This window comes from Watersipora subatra, chromosome 4 (genome assembly GCF_963576615.1).
Source record: "Watersipora subatra chromosome 4, tzWatSuba1.1, whole genome shotgun sequence".
Taxonomy (NCBI): domain Eukaryota; kingdom Metazoa; phylum Bryozoa; class Gymnolaemata; order Cheilostomatida; family Watersiporidae; genus Watersipora; species Watersipora subatra.
In genome coordinates, this window is record NC_088711.1 from 63,852,307 (window position 1) to 63,869,497 (window position 17,191).

Sequence of the window (17,191 nt, forward strand, 5' to 3'; positions counted from 1 at the left end):
GTGCCTCACCAACTGTGTAATTGTACACATTCCTGTGCCATGAATGAATACGTGATAGAGCCACATGATCGAATGTGGGCAATGAACAAACATCCGCTGTTGGAAATACGCATTACGTCATGAGAGCTAGAAAAATTATGGGAATGAGCAAAATTGAACATAGATATGAAAGTGAAAGCAACTCCTTACATCACAGCTAGTCATAGAAGGCATGACTTCTATATCGGGTAAGGTTTAATGATAACTTGGTTTAAAACCTTAAAATAATTTTATTCCTTTAGTTGAAAAGTTGGAAAAAGTTGGAAACTGGAATTTTTTTTATTTACAAAAATGAGTAAGTAAAACAGAGGCCATGTTATATCGTTAACCTTTTAAAAAAATTACTCCTGCATTTGGTCATTTGTAGGAAAGTCATTCAAACAACATAAAATTATTACTACTACATTGTAAGTGTACAATGTAATGGTAATAATTGTACACTTACAATTGTAAGTGTACAATTATTACCATTACATCACTTCTATTTCACACGTGTTCGAGCGCTGAACCACCAAATGACTGCTGTTCATGCAAGCAAATAATTTTATGAGACAAAACAAAATAAAAACAACATGACTATTGCTAGGATTATGTTAAGTTTTAAGCAGTGTACTTACGTACGCATAATTGGCTAAGCTGACTCTGTAAATAAGTTTGGTTTAGGCACGAAACTACCATTGACATGCGCTTGCTATCAAACCCTTTGCTACAGTATATCCTGATGTGTGTGCTGTTAATAAGCTCTGACTGTCCATATGGTATCGATGGCGCATGGCTGCAACAACTTTCTACAAGTAAAGTCTTGATGATTGATACAGAAATTCCTGTTCAGTGTCTATGGCTGCTAAACAGCCTTTCCTACACTTCTATGTTAAAGTATCCACAATTTCTGTCTATATAAATCTCAGCGTTTGTCTTTTTGTTAAACCATATGTCCAGTTATGGCAAATAAAATCTAGTGATGAAAAATCTGCAGGACTTGGATTTGATCAGACCTAAAGGTGGCAAACTTAACCATTAAGCTACACGGAATACAATGATTTCATTGGGCAAATAGTCATTACATCGGTTAAGACACTCCCACCTAAAGACTAAAGCACTTGCTTGGGGCTAATAACTAACATTGCCGACCTTTACGTGTAACAAGTATTATGCTGGCCCAAAACATGGGTATTGTCCTTGTAAAGACTTCAGTAAAGATTTACCTTTTCAGGTAAGTTACTAAAATCATTAGGTATATTCTATTACCAGTGCAATGGCAGACATTCAGCTAATACTAGATAAAACTAGTGTGCTTATTAAGAGTTATTTCTCTTACAATGAGCTTATACTGGCACCAAGAGATGTTAAAGTATTTCTGTTTGTTTATGCAATCTGGAACCTCTGGTTTGCTCGACCATGGGGCATGTTTGAAGACTTTCACATTTCAAAAATATCACTTCTGTTAAATATCTAAGTTGGCTAGATCTGACTAGTTCTACAATGATAATAATGGTAATACCATCTCTGAACAGTGTTCCAGTTAGATCTACACGATCTCACAGGTTGGTGCAGCATCACAACTCAATGCAGTACCACAACTCAATGTAGTACCACAGCTCAATGCTGTACCACAACTCAATGCTGTACCACAACTCAATGCTGTACCACAAATCAATGCAGTACCACAACTCAATGCAGTACCACAACTCAATGCAGTACCACAACTCAATGCAGTACCACAACTCAATGCAGTACCACAACTCAATGCATCACCACAACTCAATGCAGTACCACAACTCAATGCAGTACCACAACTCAATGCAGTACCACAACTCAATGTAGTACCACAACTCAATGCAGTACCACAACTTAATGCTGTACCACAACTCAATGCAGTACCACAACTCAATGCAGTACCACAACTCAATGTAGTACCACAACTCAATGCAGTACCACAACTCAATGCTGTACCACAACTCAATGCTGTACCACAAATCAATGCAGTACCACAACTCAATGCATCACCACAACTCAATGCAGTACCACAACTCAATGCAGTACCACAACTCAATGCAGTACCACAACTCAATGTAGTACCACAACTCAATGCAGTACCACAACTCAATGCTGTACCACAACTCAATGCTGTACCACAAATCAATGCAGTACCACAACTCAATGCAGTACCACAACTCAATGCAGTACCACAACTCAATGCAGTACCACAACTCAATGCAGTACCACAACTCAATGCATCACCACAACTCAATGCAGTACCACAACTCAATGCAGTACCACAACTCAATGCAGTACCACAACTCAATGTAGTACCACAACTCAATGTAGTACCACAACTCGATGCAGTTTGTAAAAATTCACTATAAATGCATTATTACAGCAATGTAATATTGCATTTATAGAACAATATAGCTATGTAGCAATACACATGTAGCTATGCAGCAAAACAGCATGGTAAAATTATAGATATGTACGCATATAGCTAAGTAGCATAAAACTACCTAACAATGCAGCTATATAATAATAAAGATATGTAACATTAAACTAAGTAGCAACATTGTTAAATAGCAATACAACTATCAACTAGCAATATCACTACCGTCTGTGTAGCAACGCAGTTAGTGAACAATACAGCTAGATAGCAATACAACATTGTAATGACACAACAATACTATTTATCTACAATACTAAAGTAACGGAAAGTAACAAAAAATTAGTTATAGTCATGCTGCTATACCCATTTCAATACTCTGAAGCCCATTACACCCAGTACAGTAGGTATCCTCTGCCGTGCAGTAACGTACTCTGCTCCTCTTGCCCTCTTGGCAGGACATCCAATTTGACCAATCTGCCCATTCGGCTACAAAACATGATTGAGAAGCAATTACAGTCTCTCTTCCACTGCGATTACTTTAACTCATTCAATTTAAATTTATATTCACACGAGTTTCTAAAAATTGGCCTGGTTATGATTTGAAAAATACACAACACTCTTCAACTAAACAAGGAGGTTTGACTTTGCCATTGTAACATAGCTCTCTAAGGCTCTGTGAACAGTTTACAAGTATATAATACTACCTGTGGCTATAGTAGACACATTGTCCGTGTAACACAGCTCTCTATAGCTCTGTGAACAGTTCACAAGTATATAAAACTACCTGTGGCTATAGTAGACACATTGTCCGTGTAACACAGCTCTCTATAGCTCTGTGAACAGTTCACAAGTATATAAAACTACCTGTGGCTATAGTAGACACATTGTTTGTGTAACACAGCTCTCTAAGGCTCTGTGAACAGTTTACAAGTATATAAAACTACCTGTGGCTATAGTAGACACATTGTCCGTGTAACACAGCTCTCTAAGGCTCTGTGAACAGTTTACAAGTATATAAAACTACCTGTGGCTATAGTAGACACATTGTCCGTGTAACACAGCTTCCTAGAGACCAGTAAACAGTTTACAAGTATATAATACTACCTGTGGCTATACTAGAGACATTGTCCATGTAACACAGCTCTCTATAGCTCTGTGAACAGTTCACAAGTATGTACTGTTGAGGCTGACTAACATCCAAAATAAAACATTTTAATGGCTGCTTGAAGAACTTCAACCAATCTACGTTTGTGAACATGAAATGGAACATCGCTCCGTCCAGCCACTCCATATCTGTCAGCAAGTAAAAGAAGTAAACATACACTATGATTTACATAGCTGTTAATAGTGTTCCATGAATGACAGTTAAATAGGAACTGCAGTAGGAATGAAATGAAATTATAACAAAATATTGAGATCATAACTGAAATTGAAGTCTCGTAAGAATGAAACTATAATGAAAATAAAACTGTAACTAACAACAAACTATAACCAATGCAAAACCACAGCAAAAATGAAGCTACATGTACGAGCACGCTGAAACTATATCCAAAATAGAACTGTAACTAAAATCAAAACATAACTAAAACAAAACTACAACCAAGACGAAGTTGTGACGGAGATCAAACTACAACCAATACATAACTACAACCAAAGTGAAACTGTGAGCACTATGAAACTATAACCAAAATGGAACTGTAACAAAACTACATGTACATGAGGATCTCACAATATTCTCCGGTCCCTTCACTGTCGATGGGAGGACCGTGCCCAACCCAGAACGCAGGTCCATGTGGCCCCAGAGCGGTTAACAGCTCGGTCGCTATCTCTTTCTAAAACCAGTTATTTGATAGGACAGTGACTTGTGTAGGTAATTACGTACATACGCAGGAGCCGAGGATGCTGAGACTGATGGTTTAAATACATACAGTGACGTTGTGTATTGAGTTAGGTATTAACTGAAGGTGCCTAAGTGGCAGTTTCCTATCCAGTCTTCACTTTCCTTCTCCTTTATAAGTATTGCTGCTTTGCAAGACACGATAGCGGTAAATATTTAAGGATCTATTTTATTAATCTTGAAATTTCTTTCCAAACCTTTCTGTGACTGTAACCGAAGCTAGTAAATGAAGCACAGGACCCCGTTTACTGTTCCTCCCACTTTTTCAAGTTGAAAAAAAAAAGCATTAGCGCTTTCCGGGAAAGCGCTAATGCATTTCCCAGAGAATACACCCTAGACCTGTATTTCCTGGGTGGCCGGCTGAGTGGCTGCCGGCTGGCCAGCTGAGCCGCTCCAAATTCTTAGTGATTTTTGGCGGCTAAGTACTAAGAATTGCGGTCTAAGCTCATTCACTTGGAATTTCCAACAACTAATTTACTAGCAACTAGTGTCTCCGTGGTGGTCTCGCCAAATGAGTGATCTTGTGAGACTTTGTTGTTAAGACTTGGAAACTGAACTTTATAGCTTATAGTGGGAGTGTAAAGAAGACCTCTAAAATTGAATTTTTCTTATCATAACATAACCAAATGGAAACATCGACGAGGAGCACTATGGGGCAGGCTCATCCAAATAATCTTCTAATATTACACGTATATAAAGATGTTGAAATAGATACAGAATCAGTTGTAAAAGCTTTCTGCCATGGACACATTGAGAAAACAAGAGCTATTGCAATAAAAAAGTAATAGCTCTTATTCTGTCAATGTCCCTTACAGAAATCTGTAGTGTCATGAGTTTTATATCGCAATTTTATTATCATTCATTGAATAAAGCAAAAGTTTTGCCTTCCATGAACTATAAACAATATATTTATGTATATTTTAATGCTTACAATTGATTGCATTTATGCATACTTTGAGGGTTGCTGATGCTTAAAAGGTCCAGAGCTCCGGGGTGCCGCCCCGAATCCCGTTAGGGGGCTTACACCGCCCTTCAAACCCCCAGGTGTTTATAACTAGTCGCCTAACATTTGCCGCCCCAACTTGCAACCAGAGAATACAGGCCTGACCTTCGCCAGGCATAAATTTGGATTCCATTTTCCCAGGCATCACCGAAATGCAATTTTTGAGCCAGCATAAAATAAAAATAAAATTAAAGCCAAGTAAAACAAGTTTTTTTGTAAAGCAGGTCATTTTCTGAGGTGTAAGGGTGTGTGATGCTTATTAGGTAAAACTGAAGACAAAAAATAGAAGATTATTTTACTCGTGTTAAAAAAAGTTGTGATAACAAGTACTTTCCTATTTTTATCAAACACATTAATAGCAGTATTTTTTTATGTGAACAAAAAATCTGTTAAAATTTTACGACTGTTCGGGAAGAGTCACAGGATGAATTGACAAGTATATCTTTGAGAAGGCTGGATTGATGTGACTCGAAAGTACTTGTGTCGTAATTTATTCCTGACACAATTTTTTCTATGTGTACCATTGTACCACACCCATTGCTCTACTATCGACTTTTGTAATAGTGGTGAAAATAATAAAACAATTTGTTGGTAATATTTGTAGAGTGTATCTCAGTGTGAATATTTGAAATCAAAGGTATGTGAGTGTATGATAAAGTAGGAAAGTATAAGTCAGCCTTGCTAACTTCCACTATCTGTGCATATTGTACCAATTTATGGTCTCATTACTTCAATAAATGTGAATTTACTTTGTAACGAGTTAGTTGCTGACCTATCAATGACCTTAAAAAGCTGTAAGGAAATTCATGACTTGCTCATCAAACATTTAAACAGACCGGTTCATAGAACATAACCAGTCTAAGCTATGAAAAGTTGTCTACCCCTCATAAAATGGTTAAAAACAAACTCACAAATCTTGCCTTTCAACCTAACGTCGTTGAATAATAAAATTGGGCTAGAGTAAGCGATTGTTAATGTTATAGATATTACTAAGCAATCTATCACCAAGCACTAAATACCCACTTACTGACCTATTTCACTCTCCAAGCTTACATCAAGTATTTGTTAAGCAGCTAGAAAAGTTCTTTATTCCTGGCTTGTCAGTTCTCAGAATATTCCACACAACAGGCAACAGTAATCACGCTGAGAGGCATATGAGGGTGATCATAACTAGTAGAGTTACTCACACTGAGAGGGATATGAAGGTGATCATAACTGGTAGAATATCCCACACTGAGAGACATAAGAAGGTGATCATAACTAGTAGAGTTACTCACACTGAGAGGCATATAAGGGTAATCATAACTGGTAGAGTTGCTCACACTGAGAGGCATATGAGGGTGTTCATAACTGGTAGAGTTACTCACACCGAGAGGCATATGAGGGTGATCTTAACTGGTAGAGTTACTCACGCTGAGAGACATATGAGGGTGATCTTAACTGGCAGAGTTTCTCATGCTGAGAGGCATATGAGGGTGAACATAACTGGTAGAATTACTCACATTGAGAGGCATATAAGGGTGGTAAAGAGCCGTTCCTAAGCCATGACAGAAGTGTGTATAATTTCTTGTTCTGACAGACTGAGAGAGAATAAAACACTCGTTTGCTATTCGAAATGTCGCATAGAAATCTCCAAATCTGTGAACGACTTTTTTTTCTGAAAATGATATGACTCCAGCTGACATAATGCTCAAAGATTAAAATATATTATAGCTAGCTATTAGACACCCTACTCAGTAACCTATACGCTCACTGGTCTGCCAGTGCTAGCTACAGTCAAGCTCTCATTGTCTGCCAGTGCTAGCTACAGTCAAGCTTTCACTCTCTGCCAGTGCTAGCTACAGTCAAGCTCTCACTGTCTGCCAGTGCTAGCTACAGTCAAGCTCTCACTGTCTGCCAGTGCTAGCTACAGTCAAGCTCTCACTGTCTGCCAGTGCTAGCTACAGTCAAGCTTTCACTCTCTGCCAGCGCTAGATACAGTCAAGCGCTCACTGTCTGCCAGTGCTAGCTACAGTCAAGCTCTCACTGTCTGCTAGTGCTAGCTACAGCCAAATCCATTATATTTGCACCTTTGTAATACAGTTATGAGCACCTGTTGACACTTGAGGCTTATAATTATGGTGATTGAGTACCTTTTGGAAGTGACTGAAAGCACTTGCGCAGGGTGCCGATGTACCAGACCCAATTTTTGTAGTAAGGATAATTGGCGTAAGAGCACATGACTATCTGGACTTCCTGTAAATAATAAAAACATCATAAGATATCGAAAGGCGAGTCAGGAAAGGAGAATGAATTTGTTGCCAAATCCTAGGATTGTTGTGAGAGGATAGCTTCAAACCAATTTTATTTATTTCAGTGTTTTGAGTTTTCACAATAATAGTTTGATTTGTTGTATATTTTGTTTATTTGTTGAAACACTCTCTTAATTATGAGAAGCTGGTCACTTGATTTGCTATTGCATTATCATTTTGCTGGCAAGGTCGATCATACAAACTGTTGTATACAAGAATAAGTAATTCAAACGCCATTTGTTCACATAAAACTGCGTCGATGAGTATAGCATAAAAATGGCCACTCGCCATGATGTGTCAAAAAAGTTGACCTTCACCTATACAGTGCATTATAGGAAGGTTTTGCCTGCAGCTCCTTGCAAAAGTTGACTAGCGTTGAACTCTTGCGTTGACCACTGGCAACTACGGGCAGTAGTCGGTGTGTAGGTTCCCATTTTACCGGCGATAGCCCTGTGATCCTGCCACCGGTATTTGCGGCGTATATGGAAACCAGGCTTGAGAATAACTATACACATACTTATTATACATGACGATCTCTCATGGTGCACGGGACTGCCAGCGTATGAGTACTCACTAATATACAGACTCTACGTTTCCATCAACTATCCTACTAGTAGAATCGACCTAGTCTGCAACTTACTGCCATAGCAGTTGTAATTTCATACAGTATATAATATCTGTGGACAACGTGTAGCATTCATTCACAGCACTACCTGACTTACACATGTATACTTTATGATAATAAATATGACATCATACTGACTGATTGTTTGAAAGTCATCTACATTCAGATCTTGGAACAAGACAAAACAGCTAATAAAACCAACCTGAAGGCGATATGTTGAAGATGTGCAGGTGACTATTAGAGCAGGAAGGTCGTTCATTTGGCCTAAAGTGAGGTCAATCTCCACTGATGGCCCCTCATCTTGAACCAATTCTAGGATACCAAACTCTAAGTCGGCTCTATATCTATTTGCTTCTGATCGATTGTTCAACTGACAATCACCTGTAGAGCAAATACGCAAATTATTCAAGAAAACTTTTGAGCAAGTACATGTACTTCACTATCATCAAAATGTTGCTGCCTTTCTATGAAGTGAGTTCAAATTCCTACCATTCAATCCTTTTTCCCAACCTCCCACCGTATTTGTCTGTCTGTTTATCTGGCTTCAGGCAGATAAACAGACACGGCTATTATTATAATAAAGAGTATAATTCATTATATACAACTACGTATATTATTAAATTGCAACATGCTATGTAATACTATATATAGTATGTTTTTATATTAGGTATACACTACAAAAATACAAAATATTATAATTGTATTAATCTATATTATGTTATAGTATACATATTATATTATAACATATATTATTATACTAGTTTAAACACAACCAAATCAACTTACCAAAGGTACAATCCGGTAGGACTACAAAGGTGGAATTCTCACACACCGTTTCAAATTTGGCTATAATATTTTTCTGCAATAAATAAATATTATTAGCAAAATTAGCAAATTCATAATATCATACTGCATTATTGTTATTATTATATCATACTGTATTATTATTACTATTATTATTATATTATACTGTATTATTATTATTATATCATACTGTATTATTATTATATCATACTGCATTATTATTATTATGGTTGTAAAAGTTTTTCTTCATAGTCGTCTGGTGGTAGGTGACTGGTTGTTGTCCATGTTGAGTCCGGGTCTTAACAAAAGGCCATAGGATCCAACATCTTCCTCAACTCCACTAAGAGAGGACCTTCCTCAAAATGTGAGCTGTTCCTAAGATGGCTGTCTTCTGTATAGTCTCAAAAGACATATTCACTCCCACCTCTGCCAAGTATGCTATACGCCTCATTGATATTGTTCCGAGTGCACCAATTACTATTGGTATCACGCCGGTCTTCACCTTCCACAGTCTGTTTATCTCGAACCCAAGCTCTTTGTATTTACCAATCTTCTCATCTTCCTTCTGTACTACCCTTGTGTCTCCAGGTATTGCTATGTCTATGACCTGACACTGTTTGGTTTCTTTATTTATTAGTATCAGGTCTGGTCTTCTAGTTTCAATAACCTTGTCTGTCTGCACATTGAAGTCCCATAACAGCTTCACTTTCTCGTTCTCCAATACAGCTTCTGCACGGTGGTCGTACCATTTTTCTGTGTGGGGCAACTCATGTTTCTTGCATATGCTCCAGTGCACTGCACTGCACTTGCCACTTTGTCATGCCGCCTTTTATATTCTGTCTGTGCAATCTTACTGCATTCGCTGACTATGTGGGACACTGTTTCATCTTTCTGTTTGTACAATCTGCATTTCGGATCGTTTGTTGACTTTTCTATCTTGGCCTTCCTATAGTTGGTTCTTAATGCTTGATCCTGGGCAGCAATGATCAGGCTTTCAGTCTCTCGTTTGAGACATCCCCTTTTCATCCATTGCCATGTCTCCTTTGCTGCTTGATCTTCTGTCTGTTTTAGATGTTGTCTGTTCATTGGCTTATCATGCCAGTTTTGCTTTCGTTCAGTTTTCTGATGGTTTCTATACTCTTGTCGTCCATCTTCACTGTTGGTATTTATGATCTTACCGGCTGTTCTTATAAATTCGACTGGGCTGCCTTCTGTGTACTTTTTCAGACTGTGACATTCGTAATTCACAGTTTCCTCAACACTCATTAATCCTCTTCCTCCTTGGTCTCTTTCAACATATACTCTATCTACATCAGATCTGGGATGAAGACCTTTATGCATTGTCATCAGTTTCCGCGTCCTTCTGTCCAGTTGCTGTAACTCAGCCTTCATCCACTGAATAATCCCTGCTCCGTATCTGTACAAGGACACAGCCCATGTATTGATAGCGGTAATGAGATTTCCAGCAGTCAGCTTTGATTTCAGCACTTTCATAAGCCTGTGAATGTATTCCTTCTTGATCTTAGCTTTCATTTCAGATTGTTTTATATCATCTGCCTGCATAACTCCTAAATATTTGTAGCTTTCATTATCTTCTAGTTCATGGATTTCTGTTTCATTTGGTAGCATGATATTTCCTCTGCCAGTTAATTTCCCTCTTATCATGGTGATGGTAGCGCACTTATCTAATCCAAACTTCATACCGATGTCATCACTGAAGATTCTCACTGTGTGTATCAGTGTCTCAATCTCATTCTTGATCTTCCATACAGTTTCAGGTCGTCCATATACAGTAGATGGTTAACTGCACATTTGTTTTTGAGATGGTACGCTGGTTTAACTTTGCGCAGTACAGTTGTCAGGGGTATCATTGACATCACAAACATCAAAGGAGAAAGACTGTCCTCCTGAAAGATACCTCGGCTGATCGATACTTTTCCTAGTTCTTTCCCTCTACTTTCCAGCTCTGTTTTCCATTGTTTCATACCTGCTGTCATGAACCTCTTGATGTTTTATGAGATCCCTAACATATCCATTACTTTGATTATCCATGAGTGGAGAACCATATCATATGCTTTTCTGTAGTCAATCCATCCCATCACCAAGTTGGTTTTTCTTGCCTTACTGTCTTTCATAACACACTTGTCTATTATCAATTGATCTTTAGTTCCTCGACTTTTTCTACCACAGCCCTTCTGTTCCCATGGTAGTAGTTCATTTCTCTCCAGGTGTTCATAAATGCTGTCTGAGATCAATGTAGTCAGTACTTTGTACATTATTGGCAGGCAGGTAATCGGTCTATAGTTTGATGGTATGTTGCCTTTGCTTGCATCCTTAGGTATTAGCACCGTTCTTTCTGTTGTCATCCATGATGTCGGAGTGCCTCTCTTGATAATCTCATTCATCTGATTCACAATTCTTGTGTGAAGAGCTGTGAAGTTCTTGACTCAGTAGCCCTGTACTCCATCCGGTTCAGCGGCTTTCCATGGTGACAATCTTCCAAGGATTCTTTTTAATCCCACAACATTGATCTCCATATCAGTTTGTTTCTCTAAATCTTTGTAGTCATGTTCAGCCTCCTTGATCCATTTGGCATCTTCTTTATGAGTGTGCGGCTGTGCCCATATGTTACTCCAGAACTCCAGAGCAGCATTGGGCTCAGGCGGTGGTATCTGTTTCTGTTGTGAACCTTTTGGGCTTTGGTAGAATCGTTTCTGGTCCGTTTCAAATAGATGGTTTGTATGAAACTGATTCACTCTGTCAGAATATCTCTTAATCTTTGCTGCTGTGGATGTCACTCTCTGTTTAAGTTCCTCAATCACTCGATCTATTCCTTTTTTCTTCAGCCAATAACCTTGCTCTATTTCTCTTGTGATGAGTTGCCTACCTTCTTTGAGGTTATTCATCTTTGCTAGAACTTTACGTGTTTCCTCAAGTTTTCTTTCTAGTCTCATTTTCCATGCCGGTATTTGGGTTCTCCTGCCACCGGTTTTCTGTCCTTTCTGTAATCTTTCCATTACCAGCCATGCTCCTGCATATATTAAGTCGTTTGTACCTCCAATATCAGTGGTGTCAATAAACCCGATCGCCTGATTGATCATTCCTGTTTCCTTCCTGATCTTATCTTTCGGTATCTTCTTTAATTTTGGCATATTTCGCTTTTGCTCCAGTCCCTCAATGATGTCTTTGAGGCGATTGATTATCTCTCTCTGTTCCTCACTTGCTGTTGGTCTTTCGATTGGCGTCTCTATTATCTCCACAGTAATGTCGCTCTCCATTACTTCTTCAACTGCATCAATATGTTCATTTACATTGTTCTGAACCAGAGTGTTTGTTGGTGTCGTTGCTACTCTCTGTCTTATCTCTTCCATCTCCAAGTCGGACATCAGTCCGTTTCTTTTGTTGACTCTGACTTGATCTGCTATTCTTTGATCTGTTGTGCTAAACAATCCTCGATCTTTCCATATCTGATGCATTCTTTTCATGTATCCTCTCTTCTCTGGTTGACTTTGGTAGTAGCATTCCATTGCATTGATGTTGTTTATTCGTGTCCATCCTCTCCTCTTCTCATTGTGATTAGTTGTCCCAGTAACAGGTTGACGACCGCTCCCTGCCTGGGGTGGCACAGGTGAGCTGCCGGGCAAGAGTTGACAGGCTGTTCCTGTCCGCTCGGCGCCGTAGGGGTTTCTTTCTGTTTGTGTATTCATCATGGGTATGAGTGGTGATTTGTATAGGGTTTTCTCCCATAGTCTTAATCATTTTCCAATGCTACAAGGCAGTAGGTTTTGTGTAAGGTTAACTCCATTAGCCTTTGGTTGAAACATCAACCTAACCCACAAGGCAGCAGGCACTACTATGAGTTTCTATAAAAGCCTTCTCACAGTAGCGGGTCCAGTTAAGCGTCGGGCACCAAGCCGATATTAGTGGATCTTTACCAAGGTCAATCCACTACTGGCGCTCAATTATTATTATTATTATTATTATTATTATTATTATATCATACTGTATTATTATATCATATTGTATTATTATTATATCATACTGTGTTATTATCATATCATACTGTATTATTATTATATCATACTGTATTATTATTATATCATACTGTGTTATTATTATATCATACTGTATTATTATTATTATATCGTTCTGTATTATTGAATATTATACTATAGTAAATTTATGGTAACAAAGTATCAAAACATGAAAAGCTGATGTATAGCGACACTTTTTATTCTAAATGAGGTGACTTGATGAGGCATCAGAACTTGTAAGAAAGTAGAAGATATTTGACACGCAACACATTTCAGGCAGACAAGTGATAAAAGTAATATTGTATATCAATGTCTGCTATTTATTTTTACCTCACACTGATATAAACTATGAGAATATACGTTGCTGAACTATGAAATAGGTTTGTGTACTTAATTTATATATTGCTGGACTAATATTGGCCTTGTTAACATATTAAAGACAACCAAAGTACTGTACGGGTGAGTCTTGTCAGTGATTGAATGCAAAAAGTGCTTCCTTCAATTTTTGTTCTTATATGCTTATAGAAAACACCCTACAAGATATTTGTACTTACACAAACTGAAATAAATGTGTAAGTACAATAAGGCTTGTAGATGGCAGCGTATGCCATTACTTGTTTAACTAACTAAAACATCTTTAAATTCTAGAAAAGTTTCGAGCAAAAATCTAGCTTGTAGCTCTCTGTGCAAGCAACTAGTTAACTTTGCAGATAGACTAAACACTGTCCCACCTCACATCTGCGCATACAACAAAAGTTTAAGGCTTGAAATGCTCTATTTATTCTTAAAACCTTTTATGAATCGATCTCTTTATGTCATGAATAAAAGCGCTCTAAACGGGTCTCGGTGAAATGAAAGTTTCATCTCACCTGATGACGGTTTCGACACTCCACGCTAACAGATATTTCAGGAATAGACTTGTTGTAGCTCCAGATAACTTCTACACTATCCTTGATAGCTGTTAACTTGCAACAGGGCACCTGCCATGTCATGTCGCGTTCGCACTCACTAGCTAAATATTAAGGGTAATGGCAGTTTCCTGCTGTAAAACTAGAATACACCGCAAGACAAGACAACTCTATTTGACAACTCTATTAGCTGCTATGACAACTAATTATTGACAACTCTATGAGCTGCTATGACAACTAATTATTGACAACTCTATGAGCTGTTATGACAACTTATTATTGACAACTCTATGAGCTGCTATGACAACTTATTATTGACAAGTCTATGAGCTGCTGTGACAACTTATTATTGACAACTCTATGAGCTGCTGTGACAACTTATTATTGACATCTCTATGAGCTGCTGTGACAACTTATTATTGACAACTCTATGAGCTGCAATGAAGGTATGAAAGAGAACAAATATTTTCACCAAACATATGCTCTAAGAAACTGAAGCAATTCTAAAATGCTATAAGGGCTCAGCATTAATTAAAGAGAGGCCAAATTAATTAGCTAATCTGCACAGTAAAATTGGCTAATGTATAATGAATACAACACATGTGTGATATATGCATATTGTCATATGTTTATTTGATATATTTGAGTATATAAAAACTTCATCACTAGCAAACTTGATAGTATAACAGGGTGGACAACTGCGTAACAAGAAACTATTGGGTAATATTGCAACGATTGCAATATTGCCTAGACTTTGCAAAGATATGATATCAAGAGTCACACAGTAGACCAAAGCATAACACTTACAATGTGTAGTAAAATAACCTGTTTTCCAATATTCCAAAAGCCTCCCAGAAAGTTCCTCGTTGTTGTTTGTGGAGTAACACTGTGGAATGCACCTCCTTCGCAAAATGGCATAATCAACCATACGACCATCACATGTTGGCTCAACCCATTCGGCGTCGATTTCCATGTTATGACTGAGCATGGGTGAAGCTACAAACATGGCTGTTATTACTAACCCTACTTTTATATTATAGAAGTATATACACCCAACTTATAGAAGTATATACACCCAACTTATAGAAGTATATACACCCAACTTATAGAAGTTATACACCCAACTGAGCACGGGTGAAGCTACAAACATGGCTGTTATTACTAGGAATTATCTATGCCATTAAAATAACTTACAATCACGTCACTCTTATGAATAGTTAATAAGATAATGATATCCATCCTTATGGGGGTGATAATGGATATATCCAATAGACGAATAACTCTTTCTACTAAAAATGCGTGTTCTTCAAACCTCAACTGTGTCCTATCCCAGTACAACTGAAGTAGGCTATAAAATATTACTTACTCCTACCCCATTCACTCTATTTCTTTGAACAGTGTGTGTATAAACGGGGCAACTTACCATCATATATACACACAACTTTATTTTGGTCTTTTGCCATTGACAGAATCCCAACAGACTTTATCAAAATCCTCCATTGCTCGCTACAGCAACACAAGAAGCAATCATTACAATTGTTTCGCAGACATGAATTGAGACACCACTGTATCTGCAGCGCTATCTCAACACAGTCCTGCACCAACATGGCAACCCATATAGATATCTCGTTAACTTCATAGTTGATGCTTGCCAACCATTGACAATAATCAAAGTCAAAAGTTGAACATCTTCAACAAATTGAGTTTCTGAATATTTCTGTACCTGAGTATCTCAGGATGGTCCAGTCTTGCTACTGTCATGTTGAGTAGTGCGCACCGTGCTTCTATCGCGTTGTAATAGGTTGAGTTTGTTATAACGATAACAAGACATTCACAACTATTACTTGTGCAGTAAGATACAGCTCTCTCACCTGCAATAATTATCATTCAATAAGCAAGCAACGGCTCCCTATTCTGTGAATAGATTACTACAAGCAAAATTGAGTAGACCTGGAGTACACTGAGCTGTCGAAGACATCGCTGATGTATACAGGAAATAGAAAGTGAGAATCACTCCATCCCAGCCGATTAAATCCTTTATTATTTCACGTTTCCTAGTTTACAGCAGTTAACCCTGATAGATCAGACCAACTGCTTTACATGTCTGTCGAACCTTGTGAATAGTTAACAAGCTATTTTTCACTTGCATATGTGAATACAATAAGAGTCACTTACTCATGACGAGCCACCAAGCATCACTAGGTGATCATATAAAATCATGTGTTGAACTAGGTTGCATATTTTGGAAATATTTAGTGTGAAATGTTGGTTACTCAAATCAGACATTGAAAGCATAAAGTTACCTGTACTAAGCTTTTTCAACTTTTTCGAAGTTTTTTTTCAAATTTTACAATCATTCTGGCTACTGGTCTTAGGGAATCAGCTATCAATGGTACTATCCCATGATAGTTAATTTCCCTAAGCTTTTTAGCTGTGATCTAATTTTTATATGTTTTCAGCTCACGTTGGTAGCCGAGTCTTTATTAAAAAGGCAAATAATTATGATAAAAACAAGGTTTAGGTAGCTTCATGTAAATGGATATTATTCTGTCAACGAGCCTGATCTGCAAAGTAGTAAACAGTTGTCAAGTGCAAGACTTTACTTACAGAGTTGCTCACTTACCAAACTGAAAATCAGCAATTACAATGTGCACTTGCAGTAAAAATGGGATTATACTCCAACAAAGCATGCTTTAGGACTAGACAACTTTTGATGCTGCTTCTTCACTACCAACAATAGATAGAGATTGAAATACTGCAAATAATGATAAAAGATATACATTGTATTTATATTAAATTTTTCTTTATAATATGTTGTAGATAATTGAATGAAAATAGGCTGTAATGCAACCTATACAGGGCATTACAGTTTATTTATAGACTATATTTACTATGGTGCGTATGTGTGTGTATGTATGCATGTGTGTATGCATGTGTGTATGTATGTGCGTATGTATGTGTGTATGTATGTGGGTATGTATGTGTGTATGTATGCATGTGTGCATGTATGTGTGTATGTATGTGCGTATGTATGCATGTATGTATGTGTGTATGTATGTATGTGTGTATGTATGTATGTGTGTATGTATGTATGCATGTGTGTATGTATGTGTATATGCATGTGTGTATGTATGTGTGTATGTATGTGTGTAGGTATGTGTGTATGTATGCATGTGTGTATGTATGTATGCATGTGTGCATGTATGTATGCGTGTA

The 17,191-nt window shown here is 37.7% G+C and overlaps 1 protein-coding gene across 1 annotated transcript; it reads right to left on the reverse strand.

Moving 5' to 3' along the window:
- Positions 1-11,480: 11,480 nt before the first annotated feature.
- Positions 11,481-12,740, reverse strand: LOC137394484 (uncharacterized). The gene has a single exon (XM_068081207.1). The coding sequence runs from the start codon at positions 12,738-12,740 to the stop codon at positions 11,481-11,483; it is 1,260 nt and encodes a 419-aa protein (XP_067937308.1).
- Between the last annotated feature and the right edge of the window lie 4,451 nt (positions 12,741-17,191).

What these genes read in the sequence shown, in the direction of transcription:
- LOC137394484 (XM_068081207.1), bottom strand. Translation starts at nt 12,740, where the DNA reads ATGAATACACAAACAGAAAGAAACCCCTACGGCGCCGAGCGGACAGGA.